Source organism: Microcaecilia unicolor, chromosome 4 (assembly GCF_901765095.1).
Source record: "Microcaecilia unicolor chromosome 4, aMicUni1.1, whole genome shotgun sequence".
Taxonomy (NCBI): domain Eukaryota; kingdom Metazoa; phylum Chordata; class Amphibia; order Gymnophiona; family Siphonopidae; genus Microcaecilia; species Microcaecilia unicolor.
In genome coordinates, this window is record NC_044034.1 from 288,575,423 (window position 1) to 288,595,400 (window position 19,978).

General features: G+C 44.5%; 1 protein-coding gene across 1 annotated transcript in view; it reads left to right on the top strand.

Annotated features, from left to right (window-relative positions):
* The first annotated feature begins 6,709 nt into the window (after nucleotides 1-6,709).
* The window catches only part of ANKRD23 (ankyrin repeat domain 23), a 38,534-nt gene continuing 25,265 nt past the window's right edge, over nucleotides 6,710-19,978 (top strand). The window contains exon 1 of the mRNA XM_030201656.1: nucleotides 6,710-6,777. Coding sequence (XP_030057516.1) covers nucleotides 6,751-6,777 — 27 coding nt within the window. The 5' untranslated portion in view covers nucleotides 6,710-6,750. The remainder of the gene's footprint in view (nucleotides 6,778-19,978) is intronic.

The following is a 19,978-nucleotide window of genomic DNA, read 5'->3' on the forward strand; positions in this document are numbered from 1 at the left end:
TAGAACCAGTAGAAGTAAATCAATTTTTCACTCTTTCAAAACATACAAAGACCAGAGAACATTCAATGAAATTACATGGAAATACTTTTAAAACAAATACGAGGAAATATTTTTTTCACTCAAAAAATAGTTAAGCTCTGGAACTCACTGTCAGAGGATGTGGTAACAGCGGTTAGCATATCTGTGATTAAAAAAAGGTTTGGACAAGTTCCTGGAGGAAACGTCCGTAGTCTGTTATTGAGATGGACGGGGGAAGCCGCTGCTTGCCCTGGGATTGGTAGCATGGCATGTTGCTACTAATTGGGTTTCTGCCAGGTACTTGTGACCTGGACTGGCCACTGTTGGAAGCAGGATACTGGGCTAGATGGACCGTTGGCCTGACCCAGTATGGCTTTTCTTATGTGTCAGCTCTTCAGTTTCGTAGAGTTTGGTACTATAGATGGGTCAGATGTGTTCCTTTATTTATTTACCATTATGTGCTGCCCTGCAATGTGCTTTTGCCACTGTTAATACTATGCCTTGCTAGTAGATTTCTGGTTTTGAAAGTTGTGCATGTATGACAGTTGAGACTGTGTAGTATTCAGTTATCTGTTTCAATGACTAATTTGGTAAGTGGAAGTGGTGGGTAGTTCTGTTTAGTCTGTTGGGGAGAGGGGCATTAATATGCGACAGTCCACTAGAGGGGACATTTGAAGAAAGGGGCTTATTGTGAGATGCACAGGATAGTGATAGAGAAGGGGGAGGCTGGGGGGGGGGAACAGTAATACTTTAGAGTCGCATTATTGTTATACTGTCTTTTCTTGGTGGTGGGATGGGGGCTTAGAGGAAGGAAGTAGGTGGAGAGTGGTTTAACTTTGATTATTGTTGGGTCCCTGAAAGTACTTGGATACCTTGGAGCTTATCTAAAAAGCTCCTGCATTTGCATAAGAACATAAGCACATGCAGGACTCGGGACTGGAGGCTGGGACAGTCCTACCCAACTACTAGCCAACATAGCCTGCGATAAATCTGCCCCTGCTTTGCTATCTCTTAATGCAGTGAAGCATGGGAGGAATTTCATCCTCAAGTGTTCCAAGATTCTTCAAGAAATAAGACAAGAGACTGATACAGCGATGCTCCAAGAGCCACACCTTCATGCAGTGGAACATATGAAATTAGTGTTGGTGGGTTGGAGATTCTTTTGCTTCCCCTTCCCAGGGCAAAAGGGCAGGGGTGGCCATTGTATTTCATAAGGGTCTTGACCACAAAATTCATAAAACCTATAGAGATGAAGTGGGGTGTTATGTGATTTTTAGATATGTGACTAGACAGCTTCTTTGCTGTAATGTACATGCCACCGACATCTATGATAGGAATTTTATCAGAAACTTGCTGAGTAACATAGCTTTGATAATTGGCTGATAATAAAAGGAGGGGATGATTTTAATATTGTATGGGACTTCTATTTGGATAAGACCCATAATCCACGATACAAGCAAATAAAAAGCTTTTGAGGGCTCCTTGATATGCAGTGCTTTAAACCTTTTGAATATCTGGAGGATCCTCCATCCACAGGTGCGCGATTTCGCCCACTTGTAGGCCCACTCCACCCAGGCCCATATTGAATATATTCTTGCTTCTAGATTGCTCCTCTTACATATAACTGGGGTGGAGATTGGCCTTATACAATCTCGTATCATGTGTTGACCTAGGTGGAGTGATCCAGCTACGTATAACCACAGTCTGGATGTTCCTCCCTGGCAGTTCCCATTGGACCTATACATGGATGGGGCATTCAGGGAACACTTGGTTGATTTGTGGTATAGTATCACCTTGTGTGACTGTGTTAGTTGCACAAAAGAAGAGTATTCTGTCCGTACAACTCATGCTCTGTAAGTTTGTGGTGTATTACCACTGTTGTATGCAATTGCATTAGTTGATCTGGATGGCTGTTATCTGTAACCTTTGATCCTATAGGTTAATTATCCTCTTTGTGAACTGTAACCTTTTCCTGTCTCTGTGGCTAATACAGAAAGCAGCGCATTAGTCATGTACCAATGGCAGCAGACTGCAGGACTTCTACCATGAACTTAATGCAAACGGTTTACTCTGAAAGAGAGTAAACTAATGGCATGCAAATTACTGCTGTATTCAAAAATGTGCACTATCAGAAAAAAAAAAACAGCACACACCATGGCAATAGTATACAGAAGAGCAAAAAAAACAACCTCACTTTCTGTTGGTGCATGAGCAGTGACTGTCTCATGAAATGACAGGAAAGGAGACATTTTTAAAAAGCCTCCACCCCTCTCTAGCCCCCCCCCCCAAAATTCCCCAATTCCCTACTCCTGAGATATCCCCAAATCCTTTGATAACCAACCCTATGAGATGACCCCCTCCCAATCCCTGATCACCCCCACCCTCTGACATACATCTAAAATAAATCCTTGGCAGTCTAGTGGTCTCCTCAGGCCACCACCCCCCCCACCATGTACCTTGAAGATGAGGCAGGAGTGATGCCCACTTGCTCCTGTCTCTGTGCAGCCATCTTCCAAAATGGTAGTGCCTGACCCCACACAATATGTCCTGGGGCACTCCACATGGGATCAGTCTGCCAAATAAGGGATTCTTGAGGATAAGACTCTCCATAAAACTAACTGGCAGAAGATGTTAAACAAGTTTTAAGAGTATTATTTTCTGTCAGTGCACAATTAAGTTGTGGAATTTGTTGAAGGATGTGGAAGGGCATTTTCGATATGACATCAAAGTATGTCTTTGGATGTTTTGCTCAAAACATCCAGAATCTGAATAGCAAATATAGACATTTTCGAAACAGCAAAACGTCCGAGGGATTTTTTTGTTTTTTGTTTATTTTAATGGCCACATGCAAGATGTTTTTGTGCTCTGTGCATCCATTTTTGGGGAAAAAAAATACAAGTGAAAAGCACACAAAATCAAGCCATTGGGAAGTAGGAGGAGCCAGCATTCATAGAAGACTGGTCACACAGTTATTCCAGCAGAGCAGTGGGGCACCCTAGGGGTCACTGCAGTGAACTTCACATAAAAGCTGTCAGGTACACATCTCACCGTTGCTCTCATATTGTATAGTGAGCCCTCCAAAATCCACCAAAAACCTACTGAACCCAACTGTACACCACTACAATATCCCTTATGGCTGCAGTTGTCACCTATATGTGGGTACAGTAGATTTTTGGTGGGTTTTAGAGGGCTCACACTTTCCATTGTTAGAGTGGATTATGGGCCTGGGTCCCCTTCTCCATAGTGCACCAACCACTAGGCTACTCCAGAGACCTGCTTGCTGCCCTAATAGGACTTGCTATAATATCTGAGGCTGGTATGTACTGTTTCATTTGCATCTTTAGGTGGTGGAAGGGGATCAGTGACCACTAGTGGCAGTAAGGGGGGGGCGAACATTCCTTTATTCCCCTAGTGCTCATTTGGTCATTAGTACTACTACTACTACTACTACTATTTAGCATTTCTATAGCGCTACAAGGCATACGCAGCGCTGCACAAACATAGAAGAAAGACAGTCCCTGCTCAAAGAGCTTACAATCTAATAGACAAAAAATAAATAAAGTAAGCAAATCAAATCGATTAATGTGGACGGGAAGGAAGAGAGGAGGGTAGGTGGAGGCGAGTGGTTACAAGTGGTTACGAGTCAAAAGCAATGTTAAAGAGGTGGGCTTTCAGTCTAGATTTAAAGGTGGCCAAGGATGGGGCAAGACGTAGGGGCTCAGGAAGTTTATTCCAGGCGTAGGGTGCAGCAAGACAGAAGGCACGAAGTCTGGAGTTGGCAGTAGTGGAGAAGGGAACAGATAAGGATTTATCCATGGAGCGGAGTGCACGGGAAGGGGTGTAGGGAAGGATGAGTGTGGAGAGATACTGGGGAGCAGCAGGGTGAGTACATTTATAGGTTAGTAGAAGAAGTTTGAACAGGATGTGAAAACGGATAGGGAGCCAGTGAAGGGTCTTGAGGAGAGGGGTAGTATGAGTAAAGCGACCCTGGCGGAAGATGAGACGGGCAGCAGAGTTTTGAACCAACTGGAGAGGGCACTTTTTTATGGCTTATTCAATATTAAAACAGGTCTAGCTCAAAACGTCTTAGTTTTTGTCCTACATTTTTCAGCCATAATGGAACAAAACGAAAAAGTCCAGGTCTTAGGAATGCCCAAATCCCACCCTTAACATGCCCCCTTGAGATTTGGACACACTGCATATGAACGTATAGAAAAACGTCTGGAAAATGGGTTTCAAAAATACCGATTTGGTGTTATGGCGAGAAAATCGTCCAAAAGCTGCTTTGTACCACTTTTTAGATGTTTTTCTCTTTTGAAAATGAGCCCCATAGTCAAGCCTAGTGGATTTGAAGAGGTCAAAAAATCCTACAATGATAATTTAACCTTGAAGTGTTTATCTACTGAAGGTTGGGAGAAAACAGGGAGGGTATGGACAGGGTAGATAAATAACACAAAGGGCAATTCTATAACTGAGTGCCTGCATGTACCTGCCACATATGCGCTTAAATGTACACAAAACCAGCATGAGTCAGTAAAGCGGCTAAACCCTCTTCTGTAAGGTTGTGTGCAAGTGGAGATGCTAATCATTAGATAACTATTGTATGACTGTTAGTTGAGTGCCTATGTTATTATTCTTAGTATGGAAGTTTTGTCTGTTCTGTCCTATTAAATAATGGATTTCCTCGTTTAAACTAATTTGTGTGTTATTGTACAATTTTAGATTTATAAACCGTTCTGGCTTGCTGTACAATAAGTGACAGTATAGTAAACAATTAAACAATATAGCATGTAAATGCAAGGTGAATGTTCACATGGGTAGAGCATGGCAGGTGTATGGGCAGGGTTGCCACTGACATGTGGAATTTACAGAATACTGTACGTTAAGCACGCCATTGGGCACCTGCAGTTATGCCAGGTCTATGGCTGATGTAACTGTGAATGTATAAATACAAGATGTGCCCATGCTGGGTGCCCAGATGCCTTTATAAAATAGGCTTCCACCATGTGGCATGGGGGTGCCCATGTAAGTGTGGAGAGTACATGAAATAAAAGCTGTTCCACAGTTATTTACGTCCCTCTTGGCCCCCCCTTTCTTTTTCCTAACACAAAACCTCTACTTTCACTAACATAATGTCCCTTCCATGTTCCTTTTTCCTTGTGGAACACTTCCTGCACCCTCCCTCCAGCCCCTGTTTAGGGTTACCATATGGCTCCAGAAAAAGGAGGACACATTGATCCAGTCCGGGTTTTGCTTCCTTTGAAAGCAATGGAAGTAAAACCCAGACTGGCTCAATCTGTCTTCCTTTTTCTGGAGTCATATGGTAACCTGCCCTGAATGATAAACTTTCACTTTTTTATTGGAAAGGATGAGAAGAGCAGAGGGAACATACAGTTCCTTGACAGAAGAAGGGGAGGCGGTGTATGTGTTTGAGGGAAAATGTAGGGAGCAGGAAGAGCCTCTGAGAATTGGGTTATAAAGTGATAAATGACTCACAGGCACAGATTTCAGGACACTGAAGTGCTATGATGTACTGTGATTTTCCATGGATGCCATGCTTTTAAACTACTTTGTTTTTCCTGATTTTATGGGCTTTTAGCTCATTATTTTCAATACATTGATTCTATTGACCCCTGATGCAGGTGCTTGTCGCCGAAACATGGCTTGTGGCAGGTCTGTTAAAAGACTCAACTATCCCATGCTTGAATGGCCCTTGGTGCTTTTTTGTGTAATCTCACTCACTCATACACCCACACACACACCCACACACACACACACATTTACACAAACATACAGAAAATCATATAACATCAGTATGTTGTGAAATATGAGTGATTACACTTACATTTAAACAAATAAGAAAAGTAAATCACAAATTTCATTTTTCCATTAGGAAAGTAGTTGTTAAATATATCACGCATGTACATTTGTGTGTGTAAATACATGGATACATACTGATAAAGAGAGACACATTGACGCTTCTTCACCTTTCCTGTAGTCTCTTCCTCACTTGCTTCCTAAATGCTACATCTCTGTCCTGAAGGAAGAGCTGAATAGAAGTGAGGGTCCTGGGCCTGCACTGTTAGGGAGCTTATATCTCTGTGGTATCACCCCTGGATCTGTAGTTTCCTGTCAGATTGGGGTCAGAGTTGTGGGTGATTCACACTGGGCCCTGTACCCCCAAAGGTCAGCCCTGTCTAGCTCCAGCACACATACAGGCAGATCTGCCAAGCAACCCAGTTTCTGAAGGGAGCCGATAGTTTGTTCCTGAGTTTTGCATTTACAACTCAGTGCAGTGTGAGATTTGTGGTCCAGCATCTCCCATTTTGCCCTCATCACAGCAGATACCAAAATGCAATGGAAAGAGATGCCAGAAAATGACTAGCCTGATCAACCTGGGGGTCTCAACCTGTCAGCACTTGCTTTGTATCTGCCTCAGGAAGCCTGGCGTACAGCACACTCCTGTGGCTCAGTGGGCAGGTGCATGGAATGACTTGGAACATTGAGTATTTATAACACTGACTCTGACACTGTGTCCTGCAGAGCACTGAAATATGTCAGCTATCCAGAATTGTTGCCTAGTGAGCACACCGCAGGCCTGGACTCTAGCCCAGGCACAGACAGGACCCCCCAGGGGAGAGCACTACACTGCAATAAAAGAGTTTACAGAGAGACATCTCCCTGCATTTGGAACCAGGCAGGACTCTGGAGTAGACAGGGGCTGGGGACAGCATGGAGCTCATAAGCATTCAGCAGCTGGTAAGTGCTTCTCTCTCCTGTGGGCATGTTTCATCAGTTACCCTGATGTGGCACACAGGGAGATCTCTGTCACTAACTTCAGATGTGAATCTGAGAGAGACCCTAAAGACCTCCTGCTGCTGTCACTGAGAAAGAGCTCCTAATCCTATCCTCCCTTATGCCAAAGTCCCTCCTTGTATCCATAACTCCTGAACTGTAGCTATCGTAAGGGCATATTGAACTCTATTACCCTTTATCCTTTTCTTCTCCTCTGTAATTACTCACTAACATCTTCAACTTCATTGTACTTGATTGTTTGTTACCGATTGATGTATGCCTTTTCAGACTGCTGTAAGCCACATTGAGCCTGCCCGTGGGTGGGAAAATGTGGGATATAAATGCTTTAAATAAATACATAAATGTGTCTCTTATGAGAGATTGTGATGATGTGGAGGGTGATGCAGTCACAGTAAATAGACTGCCTCACTTAGAAGGCTTCTCTTATAGAAAGGGTAAAGGGTTATGGATTTGATATACCCCCTTTGTGTGATACAACCAAAGCAGTTTACATTTATTGTATGCAAGTACTTTCTCTGTTCCTAGTGGACTTGTAATCAAAGTTTTATACCTGGGACATTGGAGGGTTAAGTGACTTGCCAGCGTCACAAGGAGTCAATGAACCCAGTTCCCCAGACTCTCTGCTCTAACCATTAGGCTACTCCTCCGCTCTGCACAGAGGAGGAAGGGTAGAGGGTAACTGTCTCCCTGTAACTATTTTTTGATCTGCATCCACCTTCCAAATGTGGCTCAAGGTGGCTTACAGAATTATTAGAATTCAGATACAACATGTCCCTGGCCAGAGAGCTTACAATTTAAGTGGGTACTCCAAGCAATGAATGATAAAGTGACTTGCTCTGGCTCACATATAGTATCAGAGTGGGGGGGTGGGGGGAATAAGATTTGAACTTTGGTTTCCCTGGTTTTCAATCCATTTTTAGAATCACTAGTCACTTTCATCTCACAGCAAGAGGGTGATTGTCTCTCATATCCCAGTGAGCCTGTCTGAATTGAAAGGATGAGTGATTGCAATTGTCTTGTTCTGGGAGTGTCTCTGTCACAGTGATGAGAGGAAAGGTGATGACTTTTATTATGAGGCCATCTCACACTGAATGGAGGTGAGAGATTGACTCCCTATAAGGCTGTCAGTGAGAGGAGGTGAGAGAGTGACAGCCACCCTATAAGGCTGCCCCCTGTCAATGAAGATGATGAGAGAGCCACTGTCTCCCTATAAGGTTCTCTTGATTGGAGAAGGGCGATAAAAGCATCATACACAAGAAGAGGCTTGCCTATCAATGAGGGTAGCAGAATTGTAATTGTCTTCCTTTGAGAGTATCTGTCTCCCAGTGAGGAGAGATGAGAAAGTTTGTGGCTTCAAATGTGATTGTCTCTCTTACAGTATAGGGTTCTGTTAAAATTCATGGCTGGGTATTAGCGGTTGTTTAAATGATTTTTTATTTAAGAACCATTGATTCTTTTGCCTAATAATAACTGCACAGTTGAAGTTCCTATTGCATCATAACACTGCAACAAACATATGCTATAAATACTCGAGTACAGCTTTTTAGATATTTTGATCCTGGCAGTCCCATATTCCCCCCCCCCCCCCCCCCCCCCCCCCCCCCCACCACCTCCTTTGGGCTTCCAGCTCTGTAAAAATCACCTCTTCTGGGCTACAGTGCTTTGGGTATTACCCCATTTTTATCACTTTTCTTCCTCTCCTGAATCCCAGATATCACAGTGAAGATAAGTGAGAGGATGACCCTCTGGAGCCCAGTTCTTCAGTCTGGCCAGTAGGTGTCACTACTGTGCAATGATTGCTCCACACCATCCCCAACTCCCTGTATGCAGGGGCAGACAGACAGCAATCTGGGCCCTTGGGCAAAAAGGGTCATGGGGCCCCAACCACCTATCAAAAGTGCTTAAATTAGATAGAAGTTAGGGCACAGTGGCCCCCCTACTGTTGTGGGCCCTCGGGCATTGCCCTCTCCTCTCAATGGTCAGTCTGCCCCTGGTTTAGTGTCAAGATGAGATAGATTAGAAACACCTGATGATGATCTGTGTGATACACTGATAAAGGCCTGGGAGTGGTCTTTAGCCTTGTAGCACCTGATGTAGTATGATAGAAGGGATAGCTGAGGATGATCTTTATCCCCTGCAGCATGATGTAGTAAGAGAGGGGACAGAAATGCTTGGGATATGTGTTACTCTACCCACATAATAGAGTATTTATTACTCCAGCTCAGACAAAAAGTAGCCAAGGGGCAGCAGGAAATATTAAAATCTTGGGTTTTGTCCAGCAAACTCCAAACTTTAGCCAGACAAACTCTTTGAATATTGTCCTTTTAGTGAATTTTCATTGATGCCCTTTGTCTTTTTATGAGATCCATATGATAGCCGCTTGTTTTGTGCTCGACTTTGAAGTCTTCAGGTATTTGTACTAAGAAAAATCAGATGAAAAGCAGGAAGAGAGTAACAGTGCCTGATTGTATCCTGGAGAGAGTGAAAAGGGAAGGAGTGGGCTGACCTAGCAGCATAACTGCATGATGGGTTCAATACCTGAACTCTGCTTCTGCTTCTAGAGCCAGCTAAGGCTGAAAATGCTATGGAGGCAGTATTCCTGACTGTTGGGAGTGGGGGAGGGGCCAGGGGCCAGACTGTTATGTGCTGGTCCTGAAGGAGCTATGATCTATTTACCCCTGACTCAGGATTGTCACTGGAATGACTGGGCTAGATGGGGGAGGGGTGGGGAAGGAAAAGGGTTAAAAAATAAAGCCTTATGCCTTGAATTGGAAGCCCAAAGGAGAAGGAAACTGCTAAATCAAAAGGCAGAAAAGAAGAAAAAGGGAGAGATGGTGTAGCATTATGGCCACAGACCATGACACTGTCGGGAACGCAACACATAAGTATCGTGATTCTGGCCACTGTTGTTGTGCAATGCTTGGAGCCTCCTCCCCCACTCCCTCCCCCTACCAGCCAGGAGTGCCGCCTCTGCACACAGCCAAGACCAGCTCTTTCTGCACCCAGGGCACACAGAATTATTATTATTTATTATTATTAGCATTTGTAAAGCGCTACCAGACGCACGCAGCGCTGAACACCTGACACAGAGAGAGACACTCCCTGCTCAAAAGAGCTTACAATTACATCCCTCCTCCCCTCCCCATTGCCTAGCTGCAGCATCTTGCCTCTCTCCTATCCCAGCCCTTGCCCTACATCCAGCTGCAGTATCACACCCTCTTCCCCTGTTCCCTTCCCTGCATTCAGCATCTTAACTACTGCCCCTTGTCCAATATCTGTATACCCCTCCCAGCCCAGTGCAATACACAGCACCTCCTTTATTCCTTTCTCCCTTCTGCCACAATCTAGAGCCTCCATTTCCATTCAAACCTCAGCCAGTGTACAGCAGGCCCCACTGCATCTGCAGCAGCTTCTTGAAGCCAAGCCCAGGACAGAAAGTCACAGTAACTGGGGAAAAAAGGAAGAAAGAAAGGAGGGAAACAAGAAACTCCCATTCTTTCCCATCACTATGTAGCCAATATCTGCCCTTCCTCTCCCTACACTACACCCCCCCCCCCCTCAGGCACATCCATCCCCCTCCCAAAGATCCACCCGCCGCACCCCAAACAGCATGCACCCTACTCTTAAAGACCCTCCACCTCCTCTTAGGCACCCTCATACTGAAGGATGCCCTGGTGGTCTAGAGTAGGGCGGGCAGCAACAATCCCCAGTTGCTGTTGCCCATGCTGGCTCTAGGTTACAAATGGCAGCTGCGATTTCTAGTGATATATGGAAGGCTGACCCCTAGTGGTAATACTACCACAGTACCACTAGGGGATAGTGGGCATATTTTACACCCAGAGCATAGGGAGATAGCTCCTGCCACACCCCACTAGATAAACAAGGAAGGCCATCTGGTAAGGCCCAGAGTCCTTGGGAGGTCAGAGGGGGAGGGGAAGGGTTGGGATGCTGTTAGAGGAGAGGCTTTCAGATGCCTTCTTTTTCTACTGTTGTAGAATGGGAGAAGATGCCAGGGGAGATCAGATTGGAGGGGGAGAGTCACCATTGTGACATCCGAGGGAGTGGGAGAATTGGCCATTGCAGCAGCCATGCTAGCAATGTCTACCACCCGGTAAACCCCATGCTAACTGCTTAATGAAACTTAGTAAAAGAGCCTCTATACAAGTGATTTTGAATTGGATGATGCATGGAAAACTGAGAATCCAAAAGTTAAGAGTTTACACTTTTTATTCTCTTCCCTATGGCACCAAAAATATATTATACAGGAAAACGAGGGGCTGGAGGATGCACAGACTGGCTCTGTTACTTGATCAGACTATGAATCTGCTTGGATAGATGTTCACACCCCTCAGGATTCTGAGAAATGCCTATTCTGGAAAGGGAACCATGGAACACACACTGATTTAAAAGTAGTAGATGAGATAAGGCAAGAACTCATGCAATATTTTACATTTAATAACAGTGGAGCTACTTCACATGTGGTGCAATTAAACGGGTAACTTCATAGCACACTCTGCTATACCTCTCACCGTTAGTAGAGGATAGCTTGAGCAAATAAATAATGTAGCTGGAAGCCAAACACAAGAGTACTGTCCATAAAAAATTTTCAAGATAGTTGAGTAAAGCTAGAGGGGAACAGAAGAATATCCTGATTGAAAAAAATCCCAGTATTATCTGCAGAATGTAAAACAAGTATCCTGTGAGAAGGGTAATAATGTAGACTTCTAGCTTTGAACTAAGGGAATATTATCTCTATTAAACATGGGGAAAGGGTAAAAACTGTGTCATAGGAAGGGTATCCCAAGTGTTTTGGTGAAATTTTATGAACACCCTTATCCAGCAGAAACCACATTTGTATAACAGCAAATACATTATCCACAAAATATAACAATTCCAAAACCAGAACTAGAGTTATCATCATTAAAATAATCAGATTCGGTTGAAAAAAATAGCGAGAACAATTAAAATTGTCCCTTAGTCTCTTGGATTAGATAGATATACTGCTTTCATAAAGCATTTGCACCCTGAATTCTATATAGGTTGCCCAAATTTGGGTGTGCAGAGCTGTTAATTAGTGGACTTATGCGTACATCTGCCTACGTTCCATTCTAAAACGCCACACACCCAAAGTGTTTCACTCACAACCCAAAAATGGGCCCGGCCATGGGAGGGGCATGGGCAGGGCAGGGTAGTTCCAAAACTTTAGGTGCAGTGTTATAGAATTCGTGAGTTGTGCACCCAGCTTGTGCACCAGGATTTACACAAGGTTTCAGCAGGTGTAAGTCCTCGCACCCGAAGTTGAGTGTGGGAATCGGTGCTATTCCATAAAGGATGCAGTATGCAGAATGCCCTTTGTAACATATAAGTTTAGGGCCTCTTTTACCAAATCATACTAGCGTTTCCCAGTGTGGCAATGCCGACACAGCCCATTCACTTGAATGGGCTTTGCCGGCATTGCCGAGTGGGAATCGCTTATTCGGTTTGGTAAAAGAAGCCCTTAGTACAGATCTTTCTGACGTCCAATTCATTTACTGAATCCATCCCTTGATTTAGAAGTTATTACCACATCTGTCAGTCAAGAGCAATTAGTGACTGGTAGTAAAAAGCTGAATTTAGACCTGGCTACCAACTGAACAATCTGGCAACCCTCACTAGCTATTCATGTGATATAGTGATATTGAGGTAATAAAAATTTGAGGCTAATATATTAACTCTGGAGTGTTCACTGAAAAATTGTCACCTTTAATGCTAGTATTGGGTAACTCGTTACTCTTTCCTGGAATGTCCCCAGGTGTGTTTAGGAACTGAAAATGAAAGAAGGCCCAGTTAGGTTTGGTCACAATTTTCAAGGAAGACTTATTGTTTCTGGAACTGAAAGAGAAATTTGGTTTAATTGCTAAAGATTTTTATGCAACTCTCCAAATGTTCCATTTTATCAGTAAGCATAGATAAAAAAATATTTGCCTTGCAAAGTATACAGGCAAATATGTTAATAAATGAATTAGCAGGATGCTTTCATTCAGTGGTGTAGCCACAGGTGGGCCTGGGTGGGCCAGGGCCCACCAACTTAGGGCTCAGGCCCACCCAACAGTTGCACACATTTGGTGGTAGCTGGTGGGGATCCCAAGCTCAGCCAGCTGAAGACTTCCCCTTGATGGTAACGAAAACAGTACTCTCCTTGATACCGGCACCTGCTCATGCTCTGTTTTCTGCACATGCCTGCTGCAGACTGAAAAGGTGGAAAGATGCGTTTTCCCACCTGCTGAAATATTTTTTTTGGGGGGGGGAGGGGAGGAACACTTGGTGCCCACCCACTTCTTGCCTAGGCCCACCCAAAATCTGTAGTCTGGCTACACCCCTGCTTTCATTAATATACCAAGCCACTTGCTTCACTAGATAACAAGCTTGATGAATTTTGTTGGGTAGGAATTTAAACATACAACTGGATACCGACCAGTGGACATTAAATTAGAAAAGGACAAAGCTGAAGAAAGAAAATGTGCATACAGTTATGTAATGTGACTTGACAGCTTCAATGCCAAGAGAAAATCTAGTAAGGCTAAAACTCTGGTGGAACAATAAGAAATAAAGGGCTCCTTTTATAAAGTGGTGTTACAGAATAACGTGAGCTGAATATAGGCCCAACTCAAGGGATAGTGGCACCCTGAGCCACCTTGCTTTGGCAGTGCCCCCCCCCCCCCCCCCCATTGCATTGCTTCCAGTGCATCCTTCCCTCCCTCCCTGTGGTTTGGCATCTCCCCCCCATCCACCTCCCCACAGGCTGGCACTATTCCCTCACCTGTCTCACTCCCCCCCCCCCCCCCCCCCCCCCCCGTAGTCTTGTAAAGTTTACATTGGTCGCAAGTGACAGCAGTAGCAGCAAGACAGGCTGCCTTTGGCCAGCCGCTGGATCTTCTCTCTGCCACATCCCACCCAGAGGAAACTGAATCAAAAGAGGTAGGACGCAGCAGAGGGAAGACTCAGTGGCTGGCTGAAGGCAGCCTTTCATGCTGCTGCTGCTGCTGCCAGCGGTGACCAACGTATACTTTGCAGGACTGTGAGTGAGTGAGAGAGGTGAGGGAGCAGTGCCAAACCCTTGGGGGTGGGGAGAGAGAAGGGGAGAGATCAGACCAGGATGGGGGTGGGGGGGGGGGGGGGAGAAAAAGCTTAACCTGTAGACCAGTTAAGGTCAGAGGGTGGGTATTTTGGTGCCCTTAATCACCAGCGCCCTGGGCCAGAACCTCACCTGTTCCAATGGTTAAGCCGGCCCTGGCTGAATGCAAAGAGGCCCATTTAATTCTCATGGGCTTCTTCGCATTCAGCGCATGCTAACCTGTAGCGCCTTTTTGTAAAAGGAGCCCAAAATATGTTTAATTATATCTAAAGAACTCCCATCAGTGCCAGAAGTACTGTTGGAGGCATGTACCAACTGAAAGAGAAGTTAATTAGATATTTATCAGAAGCTGTCCGTGTCTTGGAAACAGCCACACGGAGAGCCCCCTTAAGCCCATCCATATATGACTGGTTTAGTAGAGTATGCAGTTTATGTCAATGGGGGGAAAAAGACTTTTGGAGGGTAATTTTTTAAGGAGGTGCTGAGAACACCCCTAAATGGTGGCATTCAGTCACATCCACGTGTATGTGATCACATACACACAGAAATGGGCTATTCCCTGGGTACAATTGTATAAGTATGTGTGTAGAATCGATGGATCATACTTTGCTGGTGGGCCTGTCATAGAATTTATGTGCATAGATTATAAAATCTTATCATTTACATAAGCTCTGTAAAAGTGTAGGTGCAGGCATTTATAGCAGCTGTCGGGCTGGTGTAAAAGTCCATGCTTACAATGTAGGCACATGTTATGCTACATACACTAGTATTTTATAATTTCAAGCTTTAAGTATGCACCTTCTTAGGGGATACTTATCTCTAAGGGGGTAATTTTATAAATGTTTTTTTGTGCATACACTTTGTAAAAACATTGTAGTATGGTAACATAATGGAGGATGGCAGATAAAGACCTGTACAGTACATTCAGTCTGTCCGACAGTCACATTCATTATCAATTAACATTTTACTCACTAAATTGAATTTTAAGATGTCCTCACCTCCCCCATTGAGATGCACAGAATCCACACTCATTGTATATGATATGAATATGGTATAATACACATATACTTGATCCTGATCTGTCTTTTGCCATTTTTGAGACACAGAGTCTAGAAGACTGCCCAGCACTGGCGTTGCTTCTCAACTACTAGAGCTGTTGTCGAAGACCACTGTAGCCCAACTTGATCTGTCTTGCCATATATGGGACACAGCCACAGAAATCTGGCCAGCCCTGGCCTTTTCCACTGCTGTAGTTGCCATTAAAGCACCACTCCTACCCATCCTAACCATGAGATCATTTGTTTTGTTTGATTCCATCCCCCTTCTATTTAGGGACCCTCTGTGTTTATCCTACACATTTTTTAAATCCTTCACTGGGTTTGTTTCCACCACCTCTACCAGGAAGGCATTACAGGCATCCACAACCCTCTCCGTGAAAAAGTATTTCCTGACGTTACTCCTAAGTCTACCATCTTACAACCTCAATTTATATCCTCTAATTTTACAGCTTTTCCATCTGTGGAAAAATATGTTTTTGTACTAATACCTTTCAAATATTTTAAATGTCTGTATCATAAATGGCCTGATAAAATTCCTGCGCTGGTTACACATGGTGTCAAGATGACGTGTACTTTTATGCAACCCTTGTGTAGGCATCTTCAGAATTGGGTAGAATGTGGGTGGAGTCAGAAAGTACGTGAACAGGGCTATAAAATAAGCATGAATGCACGCAGTTCACTTGCTTCTGAGAAGGTGTAATTGTAGGTGGATAAATTTTGGCTGTGATTGTGCAGATTTGGGGAAACTTTTACAAAAAGAGCCAGTCTAAGGGTACCTGATGCCCTAACAAACCTTCAGCCATGCATCCCCCTCCCCTGTTGTATTCCCCACCCCCACTTCTATGTGCTCCCTTACTGCCCACACCCCTCAGCATTCATTTCCCTGCCTTTTCTCCCATACTTCCCTCTCCCCTTCTCCATTATCCATCCACCTACCTCCTCAAATATCTATTTACCTGACCTTTTTTCAAACTTAACCCAGCATCCATCAGGGCCAGCTGAAGGGATAGTGGCGCCCTGAATCAACTTGTTTTGGTGGCAACCCCCTGCCCCCATCGCCTCACTTCTGGTGCCCCTTTCCTCCCCCCCCCCCCCTCATGTGTTTGGCATCTTTCTGCCAACCCCACTACCAGGGTGAGCCTCCTTCTGCCATCCCCAGCCCTTGTATTAATCCCCTATATGGTCCTCCCACCCTTGCATTTGTCAGGCAGCCTCCTTGGTTTTTCCCCCCCTTCCTAAGTCCTCCAGTGTCTCCCTTATGTCTCCCTAATCTCTTCTCTCCCATGTCCTGTAATGCCCCTCCCTCACCCCTCTCTGTTTCAAACATAGACCTGCATCTTTTCTCTCCTTTCCTTTCCACAGATAGGCTAACATATTCTTCTCTCTCTCCCCTTCCTGCCTCCCCCCGGTCCACTCCCTCTCCTCAAACTTTGGTGGTTTCCTTCATGGCTCCAATTTTAATGTAAAGAAGTCAGCAATAAGGAGAAAGATAAGTCCCCCAGAGGTTTGGGCTCAGGGATCTACAGGTCTTTGCTGGGTCCTGCCCTCATGGCAAGCAACAGGAAGTGTGTGTCAGAGGAGGTGAGACCTGCCAAAGATGTGTAGAAGCTTGATCTGAAGCCTCTATGGGACCTTTTTATTTATTTATTTATTTATTTATTTATTTATTTATTTATTTATTTATTTATGATGAATTATTTACTGCCTTTGTAAAGAATTCACCCAAGGTGGAGTACAACAAGATCAATCTGAACATAGGCATTACTACCTTTCTGTTTACCACTGACGTTTTTGTATTAAAATTGAAGCGACTACAGGAGCCAACGAGCTTTAAGGGGAGGGGGTGGACCATGGCAGTGGGAAGGCAGGAAGGGATGCTGCTTCTGGTTGGGCATATAGGGGTAGAGAGGGGGGCATGTTGGACCATGTGGGGAGGGAAAAGGCGGGAAGCCCTTTATTCTGATACATGTAGCATCTAGTATGGGGAGGGGCAATGCCCCTGTTTGGTCTCTTCAAACTACACCCAAGTACTGCAATCCCTAAAATGCCGCCACCCTAGATCTAATCTGCCTAGTGCTACAGCTGACTTTTTTTTTAAATAAAGACACATAGGTGCCTATAGCCCGTATGTCTTTGTACAATAACCTGAAAATAGAGGCCTACCTGACCTTCTTACCTGTTTAGTCACAAATTTTGTGAGATATTGAATCCATTTTAAAGTTTAGAATTGTGAAAAGGTACAGGGGAAAACTATTATGTCCACCTACCCCCTGGAAAAAGAAATAAAACCTCCTGGGATGTGAACTCCATTTCCAGTTCTGCCACAAACTCTGTGTGACTCTGTCTCTGGGGCAAGTCAGTTGCTCCCCTTATGCCTCAGTTTACTAAACAGCTAGTGGGTAATAAGAATATTAACAGAGTCCCTGCCTCACCTGTGGGATAACCTTGATATTTCTGGATAACCTTGATATTTCTGAGCTGTTGTAGTGTGAGTTTGTAGTGATCCAGTTAGGTGTAAAAGGTGCAAGATAAACCTATAGTATTATTATGATACTAATCTTTTGATTAGAAGCAAAACAATCATCGCCTGGGGTTAGGGTCCCAGTGGGGGGTGGGGGGTGAGGGGAGCGTAGTATGTACTTATGATTTCCAGAACTGAGTGTTTGTTTTGGACAGATGCATAGAATCACTTCCGAGACTGTGACTTCATTCATCAAACATGACTCGGCCCCTTCCCCCATCCCGTGATAAGATCAGCCCATATAAATAGGGGCTGATGAAATATGCAGCCAGCTGACGCCATCTGAAGTCTCAGGGACAGGTGTAGTCTCTTAAATAAATAGCAGCTAAGCACTTGTGGGAATGTGGGGAAGGCAAGAAGACAGCCAAGCCACTTCATTAAATTCAGCAATCATTACTTACAGCAAAGTGTCAGGATGGAGGGGGGACCTGATAATTCCATGGAATCACAACACTGCGGGAGCTGTCAATTACAGGAATCCATGACCACCTGTGTGATTGTGACAACTGTGGATTACAGGCTGATATAGTTTCACTAGCAGGAGGTGCTCTTTTTTGACTTATTGATAGAGCTACTGCCTCTAGATCCCCGTAGACCATAAGTTCGTTGGTTCTTTTATTTTATTTTTTTTCTTATGTTTCTTTGAGCTTCCAGCCCAGAATCTGGACTGGGACTGGTACCATGAGCCTTCATTTTCAGCTACCTGGGGATTTTTCTCCTTTTTTTTTAAACCCCTCCCAACTTACTTTAGGCTATTTTTTGTGGCGATAGTCTTTGTCATTCACCATGGCTCTTTCTGGAACACCACAATCAGGGGCCTTAAATTCAGCCACTAGTGTTACTACTACTACTACTAACCATTTCTATAGCACTACTAGACAGATGCAGCACTTTACACATTATATGCAGGTACTTTCTCTGTCCCTAGTCTAAGTTTTGTACCTGAGGCAATGGAGGGTTAAGTGACTTGCCCAAGGTCACAAGGAGCTGCAGTGAGAATCAAACCCAGGTTGCCAGGATCAAAGCCCGCTGCACTAACCATTAGGCCACTCCTCCCCGGAAGTACCACAATGACCTTCCCCCACTGTGTCAGCCCTAGTTGACTCAGGGAGCAGAACACCTGATCTAGGAATCAAACCCAGGTCCTATCTCATAATGATGAACAACGCTGTCACTGAGCCAACCCAAGTTTGTGGACCAATCATGAGAGCTTTGAATTTGAGTTGCTAATGCCCTTATCCTATGATTGTGGGAGCTATGAATTGCATGGTCCTGTGACTGTGCAAGCAGTGAGTGAGGTGCCTATGGGAGCTGTAAATTGTTGGTTGATAATTCCATGGTCATATGACACCGGGACTTGTTGAACATTAAGGGTTCAATATTCAGCCAGCGGCGATCAGCATTTTGCTCACCACCCCCGGCATTATACCCACAAATTCAATGCCAGGTCACATCCAGGCTCTGGCATTGAATTTCCAGGTGTACGGTGCCAGCAAAAACATAGCCGTTAAGTGCAATATTCAGCACTTAACAGGATATGAAGAACCGAATAAAGATATGACTGTGTTTTATGCAAATCAGCACTTAAGTAGCTAAGTGCCAACTCCACCCCCGGAACCACCCCCCCCCCCCCCCCCCCCCCCCCCCCCCCCCAATAAAATAGCCAGTTTCAGCTTGGGTGCTATCCAGGCATTTTCAGCGACACTATACTATTAAGTGCCACTGGAAATGCCTGGTTAGCCCCAGACAGGCAATGTAAAAGGCCAGGAGAATCCAAATTGCAAGAAAGGGAAACCTATATACATACTTGTAGCCACAAAATGGAGGGCACTTTTCAGCCCAGGGAATGTACCTGGGTGACAACATAGTGATTTGGGCAAATTCCTTTGAAAAATTGTCCTCAAACTGCCTCTGCTCTGACTCCTGTATATCTTTTCAGACAGTGGCGTAGCCAGAAGTAAATTTTTGGGTGGGCCAACAGGTTGGATGGGTGGGCACTAGACAGTGGTGTGCTGATAAATGTTTAACAACAGGCTCTCTCCCTGGTTCACCTCTGTGCCCCCCCCCCCCCCCGTCCACCCGTCCACCTGTGCACCTCCCCTCAAAATTGCAGAGCTGGCTATAGCCGGGGAGAGAGCCTGGGAGGTGGGGGAGGCAATGCATTACTCTCTCCAGGAAAAAAAACATTAAATGATCCCAGGTTCCAATCTAATTCATGTTTAATGTGGGATAAAATGCCATAAATAAGTAAATAAATATAAACTTTTAATGTTGAGCACCTGATTCTCAAAGTGGACATGTTCCAATCATTATAATGAAAATAAAATTATTTTTTTCTACCTTTGCTGTCTGGTGCACTTTGTTTTTCTGATCATACTGGCCCAGTATCTGATTCTGCTGCTATCTGTCCTCTTTACTCCGTTTCCAGGGCTTCCTTTCCATTTATTTCTT